The sequence below is a fragment of the Gekko japonicus genome, unplaced genomic scaffold, assembly GCF_001447785.1.
Source record: "Gekko japonicus isolate JY-2015 unplaced genomic scaffold, Gekko_japonicus_V1.1 scaffold1496, whole genome shotgun sequence".
Lineage (NCBI taxonomy): Eukaryota > Metazoa > Chordata > Lepidosauria > Squamata > Gekkonidae > Gekko > Gekko japonicus.
Window position 1 is genome coordinate 198901 of NW_015172600.1, and position 22118 is coordinate 221018.

At 44.2% G+C, this 22118-nt stretch overlaps 1 protein-coding gene across 1 annotated transcript in view; it reads left to right on the forward strand.

Annotated features, from left to right (window-relative positions):
- PDE10A (phosphodiesterase 10A) overlaps window positions 1-22118 on the forward strand; it is a 158784-nt gene that overhangs the window by 49081 nt on the left and 87585 nt on the right. Inside the window, exon 4 of the mRNA XM_015421576.1 lies at window positions 4548-4576. Coding sequence (XP_015277062.1) covers window positions 4548-4576 — 29 coding nt within the window. The remainder of the gene's footprint in view (window positions 1-4547; window positions 4577-22118) is intronic.

Here is a 22118-nt window from a genome sequence, read left to right on the forward strand (position 1 = left end):
GAAACAAAAAATCCCAACTTCAAGTATATACTAATGGGGTTTGAACTTGGTGAGACTCAGGGAAAGAAACCTTGGACTGGTAGTGGATACCCTCAGTGAAAATGTTAACCTTTTTTTTCAATTTTTCCCATAGAAAAATTGGGCAATTTGGGATAGTACTGGGGGGAAAAACCCTCCTATGAAATATTTTCCCTTTTTCAGTAAGAAAAAATGTCTTACAAAGCATTGCACTCATTCCAGATGGACAACATGAAAAAGCCTGAAGACTTTCTTAATATTTCCACTGGAAAAATGGGGAAACTTTGGGGAGCACTGCTGGCAATCCTACCTATTGAATTATTAGGCATGTAAATGAGCAAAGCCTACTGAGGGGAAAATCAGCATGGTTTCTGCAGAGGAAAATCCTGCCTCATCAACTTTTTGAAATTCTTTGAGAAAGTGAAAAACAGCTACATAACAGTGACCCAATTGATATTATATACTTGAACTGTAAAAGTCTTTGGATAAGGTACCTCCTCAAAGACTCCTGAATAAACTTAAGCAGTCATGTGATAAGAGGATGGGTCCTCTTATGGATTAAAAATTGGTTAAATAACAGGAAGCAAAGAGTAGAAATAAATGGACAGTTCTCACAAAGGAGGTGAGTAAGCTGCTAGCAGCGGAATCCCACAAGGGGCCAGTGCTATTTCATTCATTCATAAATGATCTGGAACTGGGTGTCTTATAGTGGCCAGGTTTGCAGGCAATGTAAAATTATTCAGGATGGTGAACCAAGGCTGACTGTGAGTTGTTCCAGGAGGATCTCCACAAATTGGGTGAGTGGGTGACAGTATGACAAATGGTTCAATGTAGGTAAGTATAAGGTGATGCATTTATTTATTTATTTATACTTTTGATTTCTTATACCGCTCTAATCCCGAAGGTTCTCTGAGCGGTTTACATTGCAAATTACCAATTCTAACTAGGGCCACATAGTATTGGGGGGAGGTGAATACCTAACAGGCACCCTGCCGGTTCCTTGTCGATCTCCCAGTGGATCTCCTCTCCTTTGATTCTGTGCTGTAGGTGTCTTTTTGTTTTTGGCTTGGCTCCGCAGCAGCTCCTTCTGGGCAGTTTTGTTGCTTTGTGACTGTGTGACGGCCCCCTTTTCTCGGCCTCTGTCCTGATAGGCTCCAGCCGAGCTGTGAGAGTATGAGAGAGTTTCTGTCCAAGTAATACGTTCTTTTGCTTACTTACTGCAGAATTTGTTTCCAGTTTTTCCTCCCCATCTCTAAGATGGCAAATATGAAAGAAACAAGTGCTCTGATAGCACCGGGTACAGATAATTTGCAGCTCATTCTCAAGTATTGGGTATATTTGCAGTTTTTCTTATACAAAGTTTATTTCCTTTATTTATTTCTATGTCTCCTTTCTATCCCAGTAGATCTCCAAGGCCCAGGCTAGCCCAGTCTTGTCAGATCTTGGAAGCTAGGCAGGGTCAACCCGGGCTAGTATTTGGATGGGAGACCTCCAAGGAATGCCAGGAGCATGACGTGGAGGCAGCAAATTGGCAAACCACCTCTGAATGCCTCTTGCCTTGAAAAACTGTACAGGGTTGCTGTAACTTGATGGCGCTTTCCAGCGCCAGATCCCCAAGGCAGCAAATGTTTCAACATTTAAAATAGAGTATGCATAAAATATTTAAGCCATTCAATAAAAACACATAAATAGCAGACACACATAAAAAGACAAGGGAGTAAGAAAGGTTTGGGGTTTGCCAAACAAAATAGAACTGATCTTCACCCTTTGGCACAAGACAATAGTGGAAACAGATGAATCTCCTTGAAGAGGAAGTTCCAAAGTTTTGGTGCCACAACTAAGAGGGCCCTTTCTCAGGTTGCCACCTGCCTAGCCTCTGAAGGTGACCTGAGTAGATAAGTGGATCCATATGGGAGAAGGTTGTCCTTCAGGTCTGTTGGCCCCATAGTATATAGGCCACTACATCCCATTTCATTTAACATTCTGGTCACACCATTCTGTACCAACTGAGGCTTCCAGACAGTCTTCAAGGGCTTCTCTGTGCAGAGCACATTACAATAGTTTGATCTAGATATTACCAGGGCATATATCACAGTGACATGATCTTTCCCACCCAGGAAGGGATGCAGCTAGCTCACCATCCAAGGCTGATGAAAGGCATCCCTGGCCACTGCTGCCACCTGTTTGTCCAACAGGAGACCTAGGTCCAGCAGCACCCCAAGCTATGAATCTATTCCTTTATGGGGAATGGAACCTCATCCAGAACAGGAGTTATCCCAATTCCTGGGTCCTTTCCCCCACCAGTAGCTCCTCTGTTTTGTTGAGATTAAGATTCAGTTAGCTCACATCTGTTCCAAAGCTCCCTCCAGGCTACCTGTTCATGGTTTCTGTAACTTCCCTGGGATCTTCTGGAAGTGTGAGATAGAGCTGAGTGTTATCTGCATGTTGGTGGTAACTCAGCCCAAGTCTCCAGATGACCTTTCCCAGTGGGAAAGGCATGTTGAAAAGCATGGGGGTACAATATAAAACCCGGGGTCCCAGAGGTGGAGCAGCATTCCTTCAGCACTACACTCTGAAACCTGTCTTCAAGGTAGGTGTCACGGCAGGACCAGGGGGCGTGACACAAGCAAGCAAAAGTCCAGGAACAGTCCGAGGTCAAGCCGGGCAAACCAGGTAGCAAGGTTCAAGCAGGTTTAAATCACAGTCCAAAAGCAGGGTCAGACATACCAAAGTTTCAAGTCCATAAATCACAACAATACCAGAGGAGTCAGAGATGAACGCAGGGTCAACAAAGCCGAAGGTCAAAAGCCAAGGATCAAGCCGAGAAGAATTCCACAAGGTCTGGAGCAGAGATGCAAGGATTCAGGTCCTGAACAAATGACATTGCCAGCACAAATGACTGCTGGCAACAGACTTGCATATATACAGTGCTAGCTAATCAACTCATTAGCTAGCCAGGAGTGAGGACAGGATTCTGTCAGTAATCAGGGCTAAGAGATCTTCTGGCACGCATGCGTGCATTCTGCCTTCGCTCTCTCAGCTGTTGTCTTCTTACATTCCTGAGCCTGGTTACAGGTGGAGGCGAGTCTGATGATGAATTACTGGGCTGCAGCAGAGACTGATCCCTTGCAGGTGTTCCCTGGGAGGCTCTATCCTCCTCACCACTTAGATAGCTTTCAGCTACAGGATCCAGTCTTTGCCTTTCTGCTGCAGTACTGTCCTCAGGAGCCTGTTCAGCAAAGGCAGGCATGACATCAGCAGGGGCAGGCATGACAGTAGGATTGAAACCACTGTTGAACAGTGCTTCTCAGTCCCAACCCCGAAAGGTGGTCCAGAATAAACCATGATCAATGGTGTCAAAAGCTGCCGAGGAGTCCATGAGAATTAACAGGGTCACATTCCCTAACCATCTCTCAGCACAGGTCAAATTAAGATATGTTTCAATTCCTTAAATATGTCAAAAAGCACAATTTTAAATGCTGAGTTATAAAGAAGTTTGGGTTTGTAAAGTAAATATTGTAAATATTTATATTTTAAAAGTAAAGTAAATTTTGCATCTGTTTCCACTTTTAAGAACATAAGAGAAGTCAATGTTGGATTAGGCCAATGGCCCATCCAGTCCAACACTCTGTCACACAGTGGCCAAAAATACCAGGTGCCATCAGGAGGTCCAGCAGTGGGGCCAGGACACTAGAAGCCCTCCCACTATTGACCTCCCCAAGCACCAAGAACAGAGCACCACTTGCCCCAGAGTCCCTATCTATACCTTGTGGCTAATAGCCACCGATGGACCTCTGCTCCATATGCTTATGTAATTTTCTCTTGAAGCTGTCCATTCTTGTAGCCGCCACCACCTCCTGTGGCAGTGAATTCCATGTGTTAATCACACTTTGGGTGAAGAAGTACTTCCTTTTATCTGTTCTAACCCGGCCGCTCAGCAATTTCATGGAATGCCCATGGGTTCTTATATTGTGAGAAAGGGAGAAAATTACCTCTTTCTCTACCTGCTCTTTCCCATGCATAATCTTATAATCTTTTTTCTGGGGGGAGGAAAACAAAACTGAAAGATTCCACCCCATTCCAAAGTTTCCAGAAAATTTTCATCTCGAGACACAATTAACATGATTGTTGGATCTTAGGTTTTTAAGATCCTGAATTTTGTTTAGTTAGTATTACTTACTGATAAGGGAGTGTAATGTGCCATACCAAAGACTTGGTTTTGTATTCTTCAGTGGCAGTAGGGAAGAAACTTTTTGACAGTAGAAAGCACAGATAATCAAGGGATTGATAAAGTCTGGTACATATTAGTAGATTGGTTAATCTGTGGACCAAATTTTCATGCTTAAAAATGGTTTAAATATTATTCTGAAAATAAGGCTATAGGATAAGAAAAACAACGATGTTCTGTTTCATTAGACATTTATGTGGTGTCAGAAGTGGTACAAGGATTGTGCAGATTTACCAGAGTTCTTGAAAATAGTCTCAGGACTTTCCAAAAGTCTCTAATTTTTTGTTTCCTTTCCTCACAGATGTTTCAGTCGCTAAGCAAGTCAACAGGGTAAGTGCCGTAAAGTTGTATGTCTGTTCCATAGCATTGAAAGAGCATTGCAGTGTCTCTGTTCATTTGAGATGACTCTTCTGATTCTCTGCACTTTGTTCAGTGAATGGGGTCTGGAAAAGTTGCTGGTTAATAATAATGCAACTCAGTGACAGTAAACAACAATATTCAGATCATTTGGTTGTAGGTTAGGAGACAACTACACAGCATATTGTAGTCATATATAATGAATTTCTTACTGCCCCTGCTTCTTTGCAAATTTCGATTGGAGATGGGAACAGACATAACTGAGTACTTAACTGGCCAACTTTCATCATAAATTCCCCATCCTAGCTGCTCTTGTTCCTTTTATTATTTTGAACCTTTGTTTACCTTACAAACATTTGTCAAATCATCCCCTCCCAACAGTGTTTAGCAAGAGAGCAGGAGCCATCAGGTAAAGTTCTACATGACTACAATTCAATGTGCATTTTATGGCCTACTTGTCAGACTTCCCCACAGCATCAACGAAGTACACACTTGTAGAAAGGTTTTACTTTATTTGAAGCTATAGGTGCATAGACAGGATCACTGTTCGGAATGAGGGGGGGAGCAAAGAGCATGGCATGTTATAGTACATTCAAACCACTGAGGCCCAATTGCGGGAGTTTCCACGTGCGCCATCGGGCCTGGGAGCAGACGCTTCTAGGCAGCACACGTTATCTCTTTCTCCTCCAAGCAACTAACGAGCAGCAGCAACCACCTGTGGCCTTGAGAGATATAAACGTTTCGGCAGCTAAGCAATTAAGCGCATCAACAGGTCTACAGTGGAAAGTGAAAACACGCAAACGCATATAGAAGGAGGAAAACAAAACATTGGCAGCTTGCTGACACTACTACAGAGTGGTCCAGCCTGACAGTTAAGATCTTCTCCATCACTTCTTTTTATGTCACTGCCTGTAGAGGTCAGGTGGATGTTAAACAGAGATGGGACTTTTCAGTGTTGGCATTGCACCTTATGAATGGTGGCAACTCACCTGGTATGTGCTCTACCCCCTTTTATGGGCTAGGCCAAAACACTTCTTTATACCCAGACTTTCAAATAAGAGTCTACCTTTTAAAGTAGTTTTTATATGGCCTGCTTCTAGTCTTAAGACTGCTTGATTAATTTCTTTTTCAATTGGTACAATTTTATATCCTGGTTTGTTTTAATGACCTGTTCTTGTAGCCTGTTTTTAATGGCTGTTTTTATTGTTTGTGTTGTTGTTTTTATAATTTTATCGTATTATTTTGTGAGCTGCCCAGAGCAGGTCTCCGGTGAGGCAGTATATAAATTTTCTAAATAAACAATAAATAATGTATAAAGATTTGTTCACTTAGGTGGAATTGTGCTCCTGTCAGACTCAGGCATTTTGAACAACTGTTATCTGATGTATTTCGACCTAGTGTAGTCACACCTGATAAGTTTCAGCTCAATGTAATCATGCCCTGTGTATCCTGTCTACTCCCTGCTCCTAACCATTTGTTATTCTTACATTCTTATTGCTTGCCCTCGCCTGCCATTTCATTCCTGGGGGGAGGGAGTGAGTGCCTGAGTTTAGAGAGGCCAGCTTTGGTAATTCTTCCCATGGCACCTCAAGAGACAAGTGAGTGAGTGCCTGTAGTTTAGTGAGGCCAGCTTTGGTAAATCTTCCCATGGCACCTCAAGAGACATTGTTTCACACGGGAGATGTCCTTGAAGTAGAGTCTGTGGTTGGCTAGTGATGGACCGTATATCTCTCATGGTCTTTGTAGTAGAGATGACGTGTATGAATGGAATGTTGGGATTGTAACTATATTCTGTTTTCCCGCCTTTGTACCCCAGTCCTGACAAAGGGTTTGAACCCATGAACATCTCAAATCTCTAAATAAACCTTTCCTTATAGAAAGTGTGTGTGGAGAGTGATTTGACTGGGAACCTGACAGCTCCAGGGTCACCTGAGCATAAAATAATTTGAGTGTAAAAGTGAATGTAAATATTTGCCTAACTGCCAAAGATTTAGCATTTCCAGAGTGCTCATGCAGTTATGTACTGAATTGCTTCTGACTATACTATATATGGAGCCACAATGGCTCAGAGGTTAAGATGCTGACCTGCAGACCGGAAGGTCAGTAGCTCGGCAGTTTGAGACCCTAGTGCTGTGTGACGAAGTGAACTCCCATCTCTGGCCCCAGATCCTGCCAACCTTGAAAGCAAGAAATTGCAAGTAGATAAATAGGTACCGCTTCGGTGGAAAGGTAACAACATTCTGTGTTCCTCAGCATTTAGTCATGCTGGCCACGTGACCACAGAAACATCTTCGGACAGTGCTGGGTCTTCGACTTGGAAATAGAGATGAGCACTGCCCCCTAGAGTCGGAGTTGACTGGCTTTCGAGCAAGGGAAACCTTTACCTTTACCTTATACTATATATGCAAGCCAATCAATCTATTTGTAGAATAGTAAGGTCATGGTCATTACTTCTGTGCCACATTGGGGCACTACACAGGTGCAAGCTGTCTGTGGAGAAGTTTCTCCCCTGCCATCTGTCTTTTCTCCCCTTTTGTCATGTGATTGGGAAGGCCCAGCACCCAGTCCCTCAGTTCTCTGCCACTACAGAGAGAGGATCTCTTGCTGTTGTCTGACTCTTCACCTTTAAAGAAGACAATGCAGAAATGATTTCTTAGATAAGCTGGAAATAATTTTGTTAGGTTACTATTTGGCTGGGGTGGCCCAGAAGGCTCTGTTTAAAAAATGCACCAGCTGCAGCACTAAAATGCCCCTGACAACTAGTCTGTGTCTCATCTTCCTGGAGGAGTCTTTATCTGTCAGCAGTTTACCCCAAGGCATGCATCTCACATCTCACTGTGACTCTTTGGGAAAAGATCTTGGCGGACACCAACACTCAAGCTCCCTAGGGGCCCATCAGAGGCTCCCTCCATCCTTTCAAGGCTCCATCAGTTTCATAGGTTCTTGAATTTGAAATTATCTGTTCCATCTGTATGCTCAGTGTCTTCATCACATGAGATTCATAGGAGTAATTAGAACCCCTGTCTGAAAAATCTAATTTGATGCATAAGGAGATACCTTCCCAAATTTTAGCTCTGTCCTTGTGTGCACAAGCTCTGGTTTCCACTGCTGTATTTGATAGTACTACTGTCCTTGAATGGATATATGACCTCATTCTGCCACTTCAGTCTCCTTTCCTGCATCTGGAGGATTTCAAACCCCTTTTTGAGGTGAAGTCAAACAGGATCCCTCTCTGGTGCCTGTTCATCCTGTTTAACTATCCAAAAAATGCCACCATGAGTCTTTTGATGTGTTAGCTCCTAATAGGAATTTTGGCACTTTTTGTTGCTTATAAGTGGGTTGACTAAACTTCACCAACCTTGGTTACCTTTTTCTGCTCCCCCATGGGTTCATTCTGTGATGAACCTATGGATCTCCATTCCATATCTGATTTTCATAGGCACTTTTCCATGCACCCTCTGACAGGTCCTTGTTTGGTCCTTCTGAATCATATCCAGCGTCATTGTGTGGTTTGTGATACTTCTTTCACAGAATCCAGTTAATCATCATGGTCACATTGTAGTCACATATGGGTACTGTGCATGCACAGGCCTGCCACGGAGAATGTAAAAGCTCCTAAAGATATGTGAGGTGCTCTCCCCTCCCCGTACCAACCTTCTACCTTTTTTTGGCATGAAAAGGGGGGGGGGATGATGTGTCTTTCTGTTCTGCTGTGGAGACAGGAAGCTTTTTTCTGTAGCTCCAGTATTCTTGCCTTTAGACAAACCTTGTTTTTCCAGATAAATAGGAACACATTTTTCCTTTTTTTTGTCACCAAGCCTTTAAGACTTTTGAAATTGGTGCACATTTAGCTGGACTCTGTGAGGTTGCCCTTTCCCCCCTTGCACTGCATGATGTTTTCTCACTGTCTTCAGCACAGGCCGGATGTGCTCCCATCTGGGAAAGACCCATTAGGAGCTTGGCCACTGCATTCTGTACCAGCTGCAGCTTCCAAATTTGTGACAAGGGCAGTCCCATGTAGAGAGTGTTACAGTACTCTAGTCTCAAGGTGACCATCCCATGGATCACTATTGTCAGGCCATTGCGGTCAAGGAAGGGAACCAACTGCCTAATCAGCCAAAGATAGTAAAAGGCTGACCTAGCAGTGGCTGCTACCTGGGCCTCCATTGTTAAGGAGGCATCCAGGAGTACTCCCAAGTAGAGATGTAAAATTTCCGGATCTCTCCATCCCATGTGATGCTAGTTCTAAACTGCTTTTGGAGCCAGCTCTGGATAATGCCACTCTCATTTTTTAATCTGTGTCTCTGCTTGGAACAAATGTTGCATACAGCAAAGTCTCCAGATTTTTAATTATGGTTTATTAGTTTGCCTTCACATCTCAGTCCCTTTAGTGCAGGTGTGAAGAAATGCATTTTTTTCTTTAGAGGTTTGAAATGAGCAAAACCTTCACTCTGAGTTTTAAAAGGTTTTTTCCCTCTCTAGGCAGAGAACAGGCAGGAAGGGGAGAAGTCAGTTCAGTTGCTTTCCAGACTTACTTCAGCCTATCTTCATACAAATGCTAATAGGTCTAGACAATGGGATGGTCAAGCTCTCCTGCCCCCTCCTCCCCAAGCAGGGAACAGAGATTGGGAGGAATTAAGACTAGAGAGACTTCAGGAAGGAAGGAACTGGAGATCTCCAGGAAAAGCCTCTTTGACTCGGGTTGACCTGGTCAGTGGGTGGGGGAAAGAGAGAAGATAAAACTCAGGGAAGCGAGGAGGAAGCTCTTTGGTGCTGAGTCCATCAGAGCAGACAGAACTGTTAACTGAGGTCTGGAGGAGGCAGCCATTACCATGTGCTGGCCTGAAGAGCTGGAGAAAGCTGCAAGGTAATGGTAACTCTGTAGAAATCTATAAAAACCTAAGGTAAGAAGCCTGTCCTATATTTTAACATCTGATAGGGCATGTATAGAGAGAGGGACAGAGAAATGGTGTTTTACCCATTTATTTTTAGTCTCTTGCTCAAACTGGTGCTGTGCTTAAAAGTATGCTTGTGAACATTTTCTCTTAAACGAATGCTTTATAACTTTTGATGCTGGTAGTGGTTCTCTGTACCACATAGACTTCCACCACTCACTATTTTAAAGGGAATGCCAGGAGGAAGGTAGTCAGTTGGCAAGTGGCTATTACTCCAGTGGTGCACAAGGCAGTAAACTGTCCCCATGGTGACCTGGTGCTGGGCAGCGGGAGACACAGAGGCAAGGCTTCAGAACTTGGAAGGGGAGTCCTGATCCTCCCAGTGGGCAATTCCTTACAAAGGTCAGGTGGTGGCAGTGGTTACCCAAGAGAGAAAGAAAAGCCTCTCCAGGTGTTGGGGAAACCTTGGAGGGCAGGCCATTCCACCACAGCAGGGAATTAAATTAAAAATTAATCTGGATTTATTTGTTAATACCTTTTTGGGAAATATGAAATAAGATGATGGGGTTTTTGCCACTGGATCATGAGATCTTTTTATTGTGAGGGGGAGAGTAGTCATATGTGTGCTATCATCTATACAGGTATAAACTTGATTTTCAGATGTGGATATGAACAAATAATTGAATAAATAGGTATTTTATTGTTGTGAAAATCAGATCACAAATGGAAATTCCTTAAATTATTAAAAGTTTTAAATGGAAATGTGTTTATACTTATAACAGTATAAAAACCCAATAAATGGTAAAAAGAAAAATTTAGGTAATGAGCTAAATTCTCCCCTAATAATTTCTGGAGTGAGTTCAATTTGGCAGCATTATGATACCATTATCAATCTGAGTTTTGAGAGACCCATATATAGATATACTTAATAATATCAAAATCAGCCATCCAAAGATGGAAAATACTTGCATGGAGTTTTCTTTATTACACTGCATTGGTCTTTTCAAGAAGGTTTTTGGTTTCAGTAAGTGAAAAGAATAAGGAGAGAGAACTGTGATAACCTCTTTCTCATGCCCTGTCGCATTACGTGTCCCTTTTCTTAATTCATTTCTCTGTCCATCTGGGTGTTTTGCGGTGTACTGTCTGTGCAGCTCACCAGCTGATACTCCACTGAGGTTGTCAGAGGCTGTTGCCTACTAGGTGCTGTGGTTCTCCAGGTCAGTGGTCCTGAGGGACTTCTACATGAGGAAACTGCCTTGTCTGGGACAGTCTCAGACTTCATGGCTGCCATGGCAACATTAGGTCTCTCCCTGGTTGTGTCAGCTCCCATCCATGAAGCTGGCCACAAGCTAGATTTAATATTTTGTGCAGGGATTAATCTGGAGTCTTTGATCACTTGTGAACCTGTGCCATGATCAGATCACTTCCTCGTTACGGTCAAATTGAAGATAGCTGCCCCTGTCAGTGAGCTTCAGACTTATAGATCCTGTTGGATTCTGGAATGCTCTGTGGGATATCTCTGGGCTGGCAGTTTGCTCGATAAGCTCACCAAGTCCCGGAACAAGGACGTTCAAGAGACCTTCAGTAGAATTGCTCCCTGATTCCCTCGATCTTCAGTGGCTCCATGGTACAATGAGAAGAGATGAAGAGGTTGTTAAGATGGCTAGAGCGTAAGTGGTGCCAGAGTCATGATGAAGCTTTGAACATATGTTTCAGAGCCTATGAAGTGGTGGGGAAGGTGGCAAAGAAGAATTACCTTACTGCCTCCATCATGTCTGCTAGTTCACATCCAGCCTGTTTGTTTAGATTGATCCAACAACTAACTACTCCTTTAATGGAGTCTTAGGTGTTAAATGATTAGGCCATTAGCTGTGACTTATTTACAACTTTGTGGATAAAGTCTCTATGCTTCATTCTGACCTGGCTGCCACGTTAGTTGTCAGTAGCATACTAGTGACTCCGTTTGCACCGTCAGGTCTATTTTTGGACTCCTTCAGTCCTCTTACCTCCACAGATGTTGACAGGACCCTGATGGTTGTAGGGTCTATCACCTGCTCATTTGACCCCTGCTCCTCTTAGCTAGTTAAATTGTGACATGATGTAGTAGGGTGCCCTCTGTGAGTAATCATTAATTCTTCTCTTGCAGATTGTCGGTTCCCTAGATCCTGCAAGGGGGCTGTTGCAAGAACTTTGTTGAAAAAGCCTTCCTTAGATAAAGGGGAAATAGCAAATGACTGCCCAGTGTCGAATTTGCCTTTCCTGGGTAAAGAGATTGAAAGGGCAATGGCCAATCAGCCAGCACTTAATCCATTCCAGTCTGGCTTCAGGTCGGGCTTCAGGTCGGGCTATGGGACTGAGACTGCTTTAATAGCCTTGGCTGATAACATATGGTTTCAGTTGGATAAGGGTAGGTATGTGCTGCTGATTTTATTGGATTTGTCAACAGCGTTCGACACAATTGACCACTTGGTCCTGGTTGACCACCTAACCTCACTTGGGTGTAAGAGGCACTGCTTTACAGTGGTTTTCCTCCTTCCTTCATGGACGCTTGATGAGTGTGGTCACTGGGGAAAAGGTTTCATTCTGGCAGGAACTAAATTGTGGGGTCCCACAGGGATGTTGTCAGGAGGTTTGGGGTTGGATGTCATCAGTGCACTGAAGACACCGAGCTCTACCTCCTGCTTTACAAGCAACCAGAAGCTGATATCTCCTCCCTGGCCCAATGTCTGGATGCTGGAGTGGAATGGCTAAGGAGTACCTGGCTAAAGTTAGATCTGTGAAAATGGAGGTCATGTGGCTGGGAAACACTAGCTGTGGGGAATTTGTCACTGCCATCACTTGATAGAGTCCAGCTTTGTACTGTGAATGACATGAAGAGTTTGTGGGTTTGGCTTGATCCTGTGTTTTTTATGAATAAACAGGTATCCATGGTGGCTACAGTGGTATTTTTCTGTCTTCATTGGGCCCGACAACTTTTCACATATATATCTCAGTCCAACTTTGCCAACATCGATCTATGCAGTGGTCACCTCTCAATTAGACTACTACAACCTGCTCTATGTATGGTTATGCACAACAGGAACTGATGTTATTTTGGAGACTCTGTAAGGCAGAATTATTCTGGCATGCTTTTGTTTCATAATATCTTCTTACTGTGAAGTATGGTTGACTTGTGGGTAATTTTTAATGTTTCTCGCAGAGGTTCCCATGATTTTAGAGAGGGGATCAGACTGGTTTTATGTATTTGTATTATTTTATGTGATTCTATGTTACTGGATATTTATTATATTACTTTTGTATTTATTTTAATTGATATAATTTATGTACCTGTTTTAATTGATGTAATTGTTCATTGTTGTAAACTGCTTAAAGCACTTAGCCGAACAGAAGCAGTATAAAAATGAAATTATTATTATTAATAATTAGGGGTAGATACAAACTGGAAAATGGTGGTTCGTTGGGGCTCATGGTTTGTTTGATTAAACGAACCATGAACTTACACAAACATTTCTGTTAAACCAGTTGGTGAGTTTGGGAGGTGGTAGAATGGAACCACAAGGAAGTGAGCCCTGAAGACATTTAAATGCCATTGCCCCACCCAAGTGAGCTCCAAAGGCATTTAAATATATGCCCTTATATGAGCAGGCCAAGAGGGCCTGCCCATGTAAGGGCATATAAGGACAATACAAACCTTCAGCTCCCACTCCAGGAGCTCAGTGGAGTTGGGCCGCCCGACTCGACTGAGCTCCCAGAGTGAGATCTGAAGGCCTATTAAGGCCTTTGGAGCTCACTCTTAGAGCTCAGTCAGGCTGGCCCGACCCAGAGGTGGGTTCCAAAGGTATTTAAATGCATTTGGAGCTCACTTCCAGCTAGGCGGCCCAACCCGAAAGTAAGCTCCAAAGGCATTTAAGTGCCTTCGGAGCTGTCTTGGGTGGGGCTGCAGACCGGTGGTGGGTTCTGATGGCATTTAAATGACTTTGGGGCTAATTTCCAGGTGGCCCACCAGACCTGGAAGTAAGCTCTGAAGGCATTTAATACCTTCAGAGCCCAAGAATGTGTCTCTCACAAGCCTCTATGAAAAAAAGTGGGGGTCATGGGTGGATTCTGGGAGACATGTTCTCCTGAACACCTGGATCTTCTTTGTGTTTTTTGTGCATCACACATATAGTGTGCCTGTGCCAATCCCAAGTAGCATAGAAAGCTGAAAGGGATTTTTCATGCCCTTACCCTGTGTCATATGCATGGGGCTCCACCGCGCATGCCTACAGGGAAGGGCACGAGGATTCCGCCAGTTTTCTTCTGTCCACCACGTTGTTCGGATCTCTCTCCTTGCTTCGGTCGGTAACTACTCTTTTTCTCTTCAAACCTTTCTTGGACATTTTCCTTTGGACCTAAAATGGACAATGTTTTTCTATAGGGTTGGTGACTTTATTCAGCGCACCTGAGCCTTCTCCTTGACACCTCCCAGCCTATGGCCAATTGTTCTTTTTTTTCAAGCAGTGTCTAAAGTGCAGTAGCATGATAGCACCCCCCCCCCAACGGACCTTCACTTTTCCTGCTTTGCCTTGGGGAAGCCCACCACGTAGAATCCTGCAGACACTGTTCGCAGTTTTCCAGACAAGAAAAAATTGAGCAGCCAGACTCAAAACTGCACTCCTTGAGTCGGCACATTCACCCCTGATGGCGTCATTGCATGAGAACTCTGGCCATGCATCAATGTCGACCCCTGCCTCAACATCGACAGTGGCCATGTCACCAGTATTGACTCCTTCTGATGCTGATCAACCGGTGCCGAAATGCCTGGTCCCAGCCACTGAATCGGACAACCCTACTCCTGCTAAGAAACACAGGGAGCATAAGGAGTGCAAACCGGAAAAGGGGAAGAAGCGCAAGAAGAATGCAGAGAAGCCCATTCTCCACTCAAGGCTAATCCAACACCACACCATGTGTCAGAGCCTTCAGCCACTCCTCTTAAATTACTTGACTCACCCATCCAGAGCCAGTCCTTCATGAGAGTGGAGTTGCCTCTGACGCAATGTATATGGGTCTCTGATTCTGACCATTAGATGGAAACTCAAAGTTCCCTTTCCTCCAGTGCCAAAAGCATCCAAAACAATAACGAAGGCTAGAATACTAGATCCTTTCATCCTGCTTCTCCACATGCTTCCCACCATCACTTCTTCATCATCAGGATTGATCTCCGAGCTTCCAGCCTCCTTCTCCATCCCCTATCTCATGGAATCAGAGACAATGGCAGTATCTGTATGAAGCCAACCACTTTCAACTGCTGTCCCCTGGCTTTCAGGTTGAGCACCAATGGATTGGGACCAACAGTCCACCTCTTCCTGCCTGTCTCGGTACCAAGACCCCACTCCGAAACCAGAAGCAACCTTGCCAAGACCACCACCACTGACAGATTGGCCTCACAAGCATGCAGCAAAACCCAAACCCTCTACTTCAGTATCGATGTTACCTGTGCCGAGAGTCCCAACGCCAATGCATTCTTTGGACCCGTCTGACTCTGGGGAGCCATCCAACAATTCTGCCCATGAATTGGGGGATGAAGAATCAGATCACAACTCCAATACCGATCTATCACTGACACCCAAAGTGACAGACAACATCCCTATATCTCCATCAGAACACCCAAAGTCCTATGGTGACTTCCATCAAATGCATGCTCACACACTAAACCTATCCACAGTGCAACCCCCCCCCCCCTTTATCAATACAATTTTGGATATAGTACAAATGGACTCATCAACAGCTATTGCTCTACCAATGATTTCAGTCCTGCTCCAGGCTTCCAAGACCCCATGGTCTCACCCAGCTTCTTCTCCCATTTCATCTCGGAGAATAAACAATATGTATAAAATCCAAGAAGCGGGGCAGAATTCCTTTTCATGCACCCCAAGCCTAATTCAGTCGTGGTCACATCCTCCTTTAAGGGAAGGTGTACCCATTCCACACCTCCTGACCAAGAGGGAAAGAAGCTAGAATTGATGGGTCGCACATTCTACTCTGCAGGCACTTTAGGCATCAAAACTTCTAATTATACAGCCTGTATGGGCAGATAGAAATACACTTTCTGAATTCCTTTCATCCTTACCTGAGGATATGGCCTGCCAGGCTAGGCGCATACAGAAAGAGGGAATGCTACTGGCAAAACAAGATTAAATTCAGCCGGGCACACATTAGACATCTCAGCCAAAACCCTCACCTCAGCTATTATTCTATGCCTGCACTCTTGGTTGCGCTCTACCGCCCTCCAACAGGACACAAAATCATACGTGGAGAACCTTCCCTTTGAAGGAGAAGGATTATTCAGCTCCACTAAGGATACTGTCCTCCAGGAACTTGATAAGAGCACCAAGACCTCTTGCAATTTAGAGGTATTCTCAAGCAGACCTTCAAAACCCAGGTCATGGAACAAACCTTGGTCCAGATGTCCTTACAACAAACCGTCTCCTGACCAACGGTGTCAGCTGAGGTCACCTCGCTCTCCATCTTATGATAAACCTGGGGTTTCACGTTATGTATCTGTTCAACCATTGAAAACATTTGTTACTAGAGTTTGGGCATGGGTTGATGCAGTTTAGACATGCAGCACAGTTTCCATATAATATAGTTGGCTGGGATGGCCAAATTTTGACTGGGGGGAAGAAATGTAGAGTTTTGGGGATATAGGCTGTTGGGCAGAGCAATGAAACTACTTAATTTGCATATTGGGAGTAGTCGCTGAAAGGGGAAAAAAACTAGTGAGGGTGTGGGGTATGAGGCCTAGTTGTTTGTCTTTCCAATGACTGGAGTGCTGAAAGGCCTCAGCTGAAGGTGACTGGAATGCAGAAAGGCCTCAGCTGAATAAGTTTTTGTCTGGCACTTCCTTTATGGAAATCTCTTTTGGAGGAGGTTAGCCCCCAGACCATCTATCTTTGAACTGAAGCTGATTTCTTCTCTTGGATGGTGAGGAGGGAAGCCCTGAGAACTTTCCTTCCCATGAGAGGCCTGCTTCTTAGGGACTGCAGCTGGACCAGCTTCAACAAGTAAACAGTACTTCTGGGACACTGACTACTGGACTTGGTTTGGGAAGGGAAAGGATTTGGGGGGTGGGGAGTACCATGCCCTGTGTACAAAATAGTTTTTTCCTGGATGTAATAAATAGTTGCTTTGCTTAAGCCAAGGTGTGTGAGTGGGAAAGGGAGCTTTAAGAAAGGAGGCCCTAAGCCTTGAATTTACCCTACTTTCCGAGGCCTGGGTTACAGATTATTAGGAAAGGGATTGAGAATAAAACAGCCAGCATTGTATAGATCAATGGTTTGGCCTCATTTGGAATACTGTGTACAGTTCTGGTCAATTTATCTCAAAAAGGACATTGCAGAACTGGAAAAAGTACAGAAGAGGGCAACCAAGATAATTAGGGGGCTGGAGCACCTTTCCTATAAGGATAGACTAAAGAGTCCGGGACTGAGATAACTAATGGGGGACATGATAAAAGTGTATAAAATTATGCAATGGTTAGAGATAGTTGACAGAACTTTTTCTCCTTCTCCTGAAATACTAGAACTCGAAGGCATCCACTGAAGTTGGTGGCTAGTATATTTAGGACGAACAAAAGGAATGTGGAATTTGCTGCCAGAGGATGTAGTGATGGGATGGCCACAGGCATAGACAGCTTTAAAAGGAGATTAGCCAGATTCATGGAGGGTAAGTCTATCAGTGACTACTAGCCATGGTGATTAAAGGTGACCTCCATGTTTAGAGGCAGCCAGCCTCTGAATCCCAGTTCCAGGAGGCAACATGAGGGGAAGGACCTGGCCTCTATGTCCTGTTGTTGGCTGTCCAGATAACTTCGTTGGCCACTGTGTGAGACAGGATGCTGGACTAGATGGACCACCAGTCTGATCTAGCAGGGTGGTTCTTAAGTTCTTAAGTCAACCTAGGTCCTTTCCACACTTGGATCTCATCCCTGGTTTTATCAGAGTTCAACTTTGCATTTATCCCTGGTTATAACAGCATCCATATCCCAGGACAAGAAGAAGAAGAGGAGAGATTGGATTTATACCCCGCCCTTCACTACCCAGAGGAGTCTCAGAGTGGCTTACAAACTTCTTTCTCTTCCCCTCCCCACAACAGACACCCTGTGAGGTAGGTGGGACTGAGAGAGCTCTGACAGAAACTGTTCTTTTTCGAGAACAGCTGTGCAAAAACTATGGCTTGCCCAAGGTCATCCAGCAGGTGCAAGTGGAAGAATGGGGAATCAAACCCGGTTCTCCCAGATTAGAGTCTGCACACTTAACCACTACACCAAACTGGCTCTCAAGTGTGGGGTGAAACCTGGGTGACCTCAGTGTAATGTGGAAACAAAAAAACCCCCATGGGATAATTACAGGGGAGAACTTGAGTGTAGTATAGAATGTAAGTTCAGGGACAGGATTGAACCAGGATTTAAGGTCTAGTGCGGAATCACCCCTAAGGTGGGGTGACTAAGTTACCTTTCCAGGGTACCTGCTTGGACTGGTTTAACATTGAGTGGAAGCCAGATAGACCTCTGACAGCCATGTCAAAGAGGCTTCCGCAAAGGCAAATATAGGATCTCTGTGGGGGAATTGGTTCATTAGGTATCATTGTCTTGCTCCTCTTCCTCCAATGATCTTTCCTGCTTTAAGGATTGCAAGCAGATGAACTGTAAGTAAAGTAGGGCTTTCCATTCTTTTTACCATCCTAAGATAAAAGGTGGGAAAATGGATGCTCAGGATTGTTTGAAGTGACAATCAGCAAATGGTTAAACAACAGAATCATAGAATCATAGAGTTTGAAGGGATCTCCAGGTTTATCTAGTCCAACCCCCTGCACAGTGAATTGGTTCATTAGGTATCATTGTCTTGCTCCTCTTTCTCCAATGATATTTCCTGCTTTAAGGATTGCAAGCAGAGGAACTGTAAGTAAAGTAGGGAAGAAGAATTGGATTAGTCTCTCCTCTAAGGGCTTTCCATTCTTTTTACCATCCTATGGTAAATGGTGGGAAAATGGATGCTCAGGATTGTTTGAAGTGACAATCAGCAAATGGTTAAACAACACTTAGAATCATAGAATCATAGAGTTTGAAGGGATCTCCAGGTTTATCTAGTCCAACCCCCTGCACAGTGCAGGAAATTCACAAATACCTCCCCCTCCATACCTGCAGTGACAGCTGTTCCATGCCCAGAAGATGGGGGGGAAAAACCCTGCAGGATCCCTGGCCAAATTGGCCTGGAGAAAAATCACTTCCTGACCCCAAAGTGGCAATCAGTATTTCCCTGGATGTGCAAGAAAGGGCCGCAAGAACTAAGCACTAAGGCAACCCTTCCTGCCTTCCCTCTCACGATCTTCCTAAGTTCACACAATCAGCATTGCTGTCAGATGGCCATCTAGCCTCTGTTTGAAAACCTCCAAAGAAGGAGAGCCCACCACTTCCCAAGGAAGCCTGTTCCACTGAGGAACAGTGAGTCATAGAGCTCTTCCTAATGTTTAGCTGAAAACTCTTTCCTGTGATCTGTGATATAGTCCAAAATGGCATTGACCTTTTTAGTAACCACATCACATTGCTGACTCATGTTCAGTGTATAGTCTACTAAGACCCCTAGATCCTTTTTGCACATACTACTGCCAAGAGAAGTCTCCCCCAACCTTTAATTGTGCATTTGATTTTTCCTACCTAAATACGGAACGTTACATTTATCCCCATTGAAATTCATTTTTTTTTTGTTTTAGCTCAGTTTTCCAGCCTGTCCGGATCATCCTGTATCCTGACTCTGTCTTCTACCATATTTGCTACCCCTCCCAATTTAGAATCATCTGCAAATTTAATAAGCATTCCTTCTATCCCTTCATCCAAATCATCAATAAAGATGTTGAACAAAACAGGTCCCAGGACAGATCCTTGAGGCACTCCACTTGTCACTCCTCTCCAAGAAGATGAGGAACCATTCACAAGCACTCTTTGGGTGCGATCTGTCAACTAGTTACAGATCCACCTAACAGTCATAGGCTCCAGTGTGTACATTTTTAAGGCATGTTACTTTTTCAACTTTTTGTCATTATAAAATCTGAAGATTCTATTCATCATAAATCAAGCCTAATGAATCTGAAATTTGACTTGTAGTATCTACCTGGAGACTGGTTTAATTTGCCCAAATTTCCAAAAAATCAAATCCACATTGCCAGAGTTTTTTAAATGCCTGGCCCGTCCTCTGATGAGATGCCTGTGGCAAAGCTCCAGGAGCTGAGCGGGGCCCACCTATTTCCCTTAGACCTCAAGGAGCCACCATTGGCTCAGCCAGAACTCCCAGGATGGGACTCTGGGAAGCAGGTCGCTGCAGCAGCTGGGCATGGGCCTTGCCATCTCCTTCCTGGGTCTCAGAGCTTTGGGCGTCAGCTGATGATATCCTCTTTTGGTGCTCAGACAGCAAAGAAAATGATAGGGAAGAGTGAGCCTCTGCCATCAAGCCAGCCAGCAAGTGTGGAGGCAGCCAGCAGAGGGTCAGCCTTGATAGCCTGGGTGGGGCATGGAAGGAGTCCAGCCATGCAAGAACCTGGGAGAGCCAAGCAGGGAAAGCCTGTATGAAGGTCTCCCAGGAACTGGCCAGTGAGAGAAAAATGGGATGGCCAGCAAAGATGGAGGAGGAGATTGGGTGAAATGGTGTTCCAGATAATGGCTCAGGCCATAGGGGTGGGGTAAAGGGGATTGGTCTGGGGTGATTGGTGGGGGATGGGGAGGAAGCAAAAATGATGGCTGTACAACCAGACCAGGGAGGAGTAGAAAGGAAGAGTGTGCCATACTGATTGCTGTTCCAAGAAAGAAAGGGAGGTGTTGGGTGGTATAACCCTGTGCCCTGTTTTGTGTCCTGGGGAAGTAACGCCAGGGGACGATGCTGGCGAGGAAATAGCCTCACATTTTAAATACCTTATTTCTGAAGTTTCACAAGTTTGCTGCAAATCTTTGGGTGTTCCAAAATGTCATCAATTTCTCCCAATTTGTGTTTTGTCAAAAATTCACAAATGTTTCAGGAATTTTTGCCCTCACTTGATTGTAGTATTTGTTGGGCGTTTAAAAAGTCATGCAATTTCTTAGCCTGCAAGTAAGTGATTCTAGGTGCCATGTTTGAAGATCTTTGTTTTATTTCTATATATATATGTCTCTTAGCAGAGTAAAATGGCAAAAAAGCTGTATTTTCTGGCAAGGGGAATTGAGGGGGGAAGTAAATGGGGTTGCAGAAAAATGATTCTGTATGAATGCATGCCAGAGAGGAATTTCCCCCATCTGCAGCTTGTTATTGTGCAACAGTGAAATCACATATGTCTGTAGCCCACAATTACCCCCCCCTTGTCCTTAAGGAAGCATACAGGACTGCTTTTCTGCATCTTTAGTTGCTTCTGTGATCTCCCTTGCTGGCTGTTACCTGTGCCATTCCACTGAGAGATGTATTTAATAAGAGGTCACTGCATATTGAGTCACTGCAGTGGCTCAAGTGGTTAAGATGCTGAACTGCAGACTGGAAGGTTGGTAGTTCAGCAATTCGAGACCTGAGCGCCGGAAGACGGAGTGAGCTCCTGTCTCTGGTCCCAGCTCCTGCCAACTTAGCAGTTCGAAAGCAAGAAATTGCAAGTAAATAAATAGGTACCGCTTCGGTGGGAAGGTAGCAGCGTTCTGTGTGCCTTGGCGTCTAGTCATGCCAGCCACATGACCATGGAAATGTCTCTGGACAGCGCTGGCTGTTCGGCTTGGAAACGGAGATGAGCACTGCATCCCTATAGTCAGATTCGACTGGCTTTCGAGCAAGGGAAACCTTTACACTGCATATACAGTAAGAGGGAAGAGGTCCCTGCTGTATTGTATGTTCACAAATGTCTGCTAATGGAATTTATTAGCAGGCTAAAGATGCGTAAAGACTGTATAAACACAAAATATGGAGTCATAGTTGGAAAAATCCCACCTCCTAGCATAAAGAACTCATCAACTTCAGGTGGGTAGCAGTGTTGGTCTGAAGCAGTAGAACAAAGTTTGAGTCCAGTGGCACCTTTAAGATGAATAAAGCTCTATTCAAGGTATAAGCTTTTGGGTGCATGCACATGTCCTTAGATACAGTGAAACAGAATTTCCACAGGCCCTACATATAGGAAGATGGGGGGGGGCTGGACTCAAACTTTATCAAATTCAGTTAATTTAGGGTTCAGAAAGCAAAGAAATTCTAAAATTAAGAAGTCTTTTGTTTAAGAGAATAATTAAGGGATGTGCAATGTTACTTATATTACAAAAATTGTTAGCCGAATTGCTTTATTTACAGCAATTGGCAATTTATAAATGGGTTCTTGCCAATTTATACCACGGTCCTGATCCCACCAAGGGTTACCAGTAAAGGATTCGAGGCTGTTGTGGTTAAAATAGATGTCTTTTATTAGAAATATGTCTCATACAAACAATACTGATGCACTCACACATTCAATCAATTTCCTGAGAATTACAGTAAGCACAGTTGCATTAGCAGGTAGGGGTGATGACGGGCGATACTTATCTGTCTTGAAGCTTGGTAGTTCCAATGAAGAATGGATGGGAAGAAATGGAAACAAAGGGAATCCACACA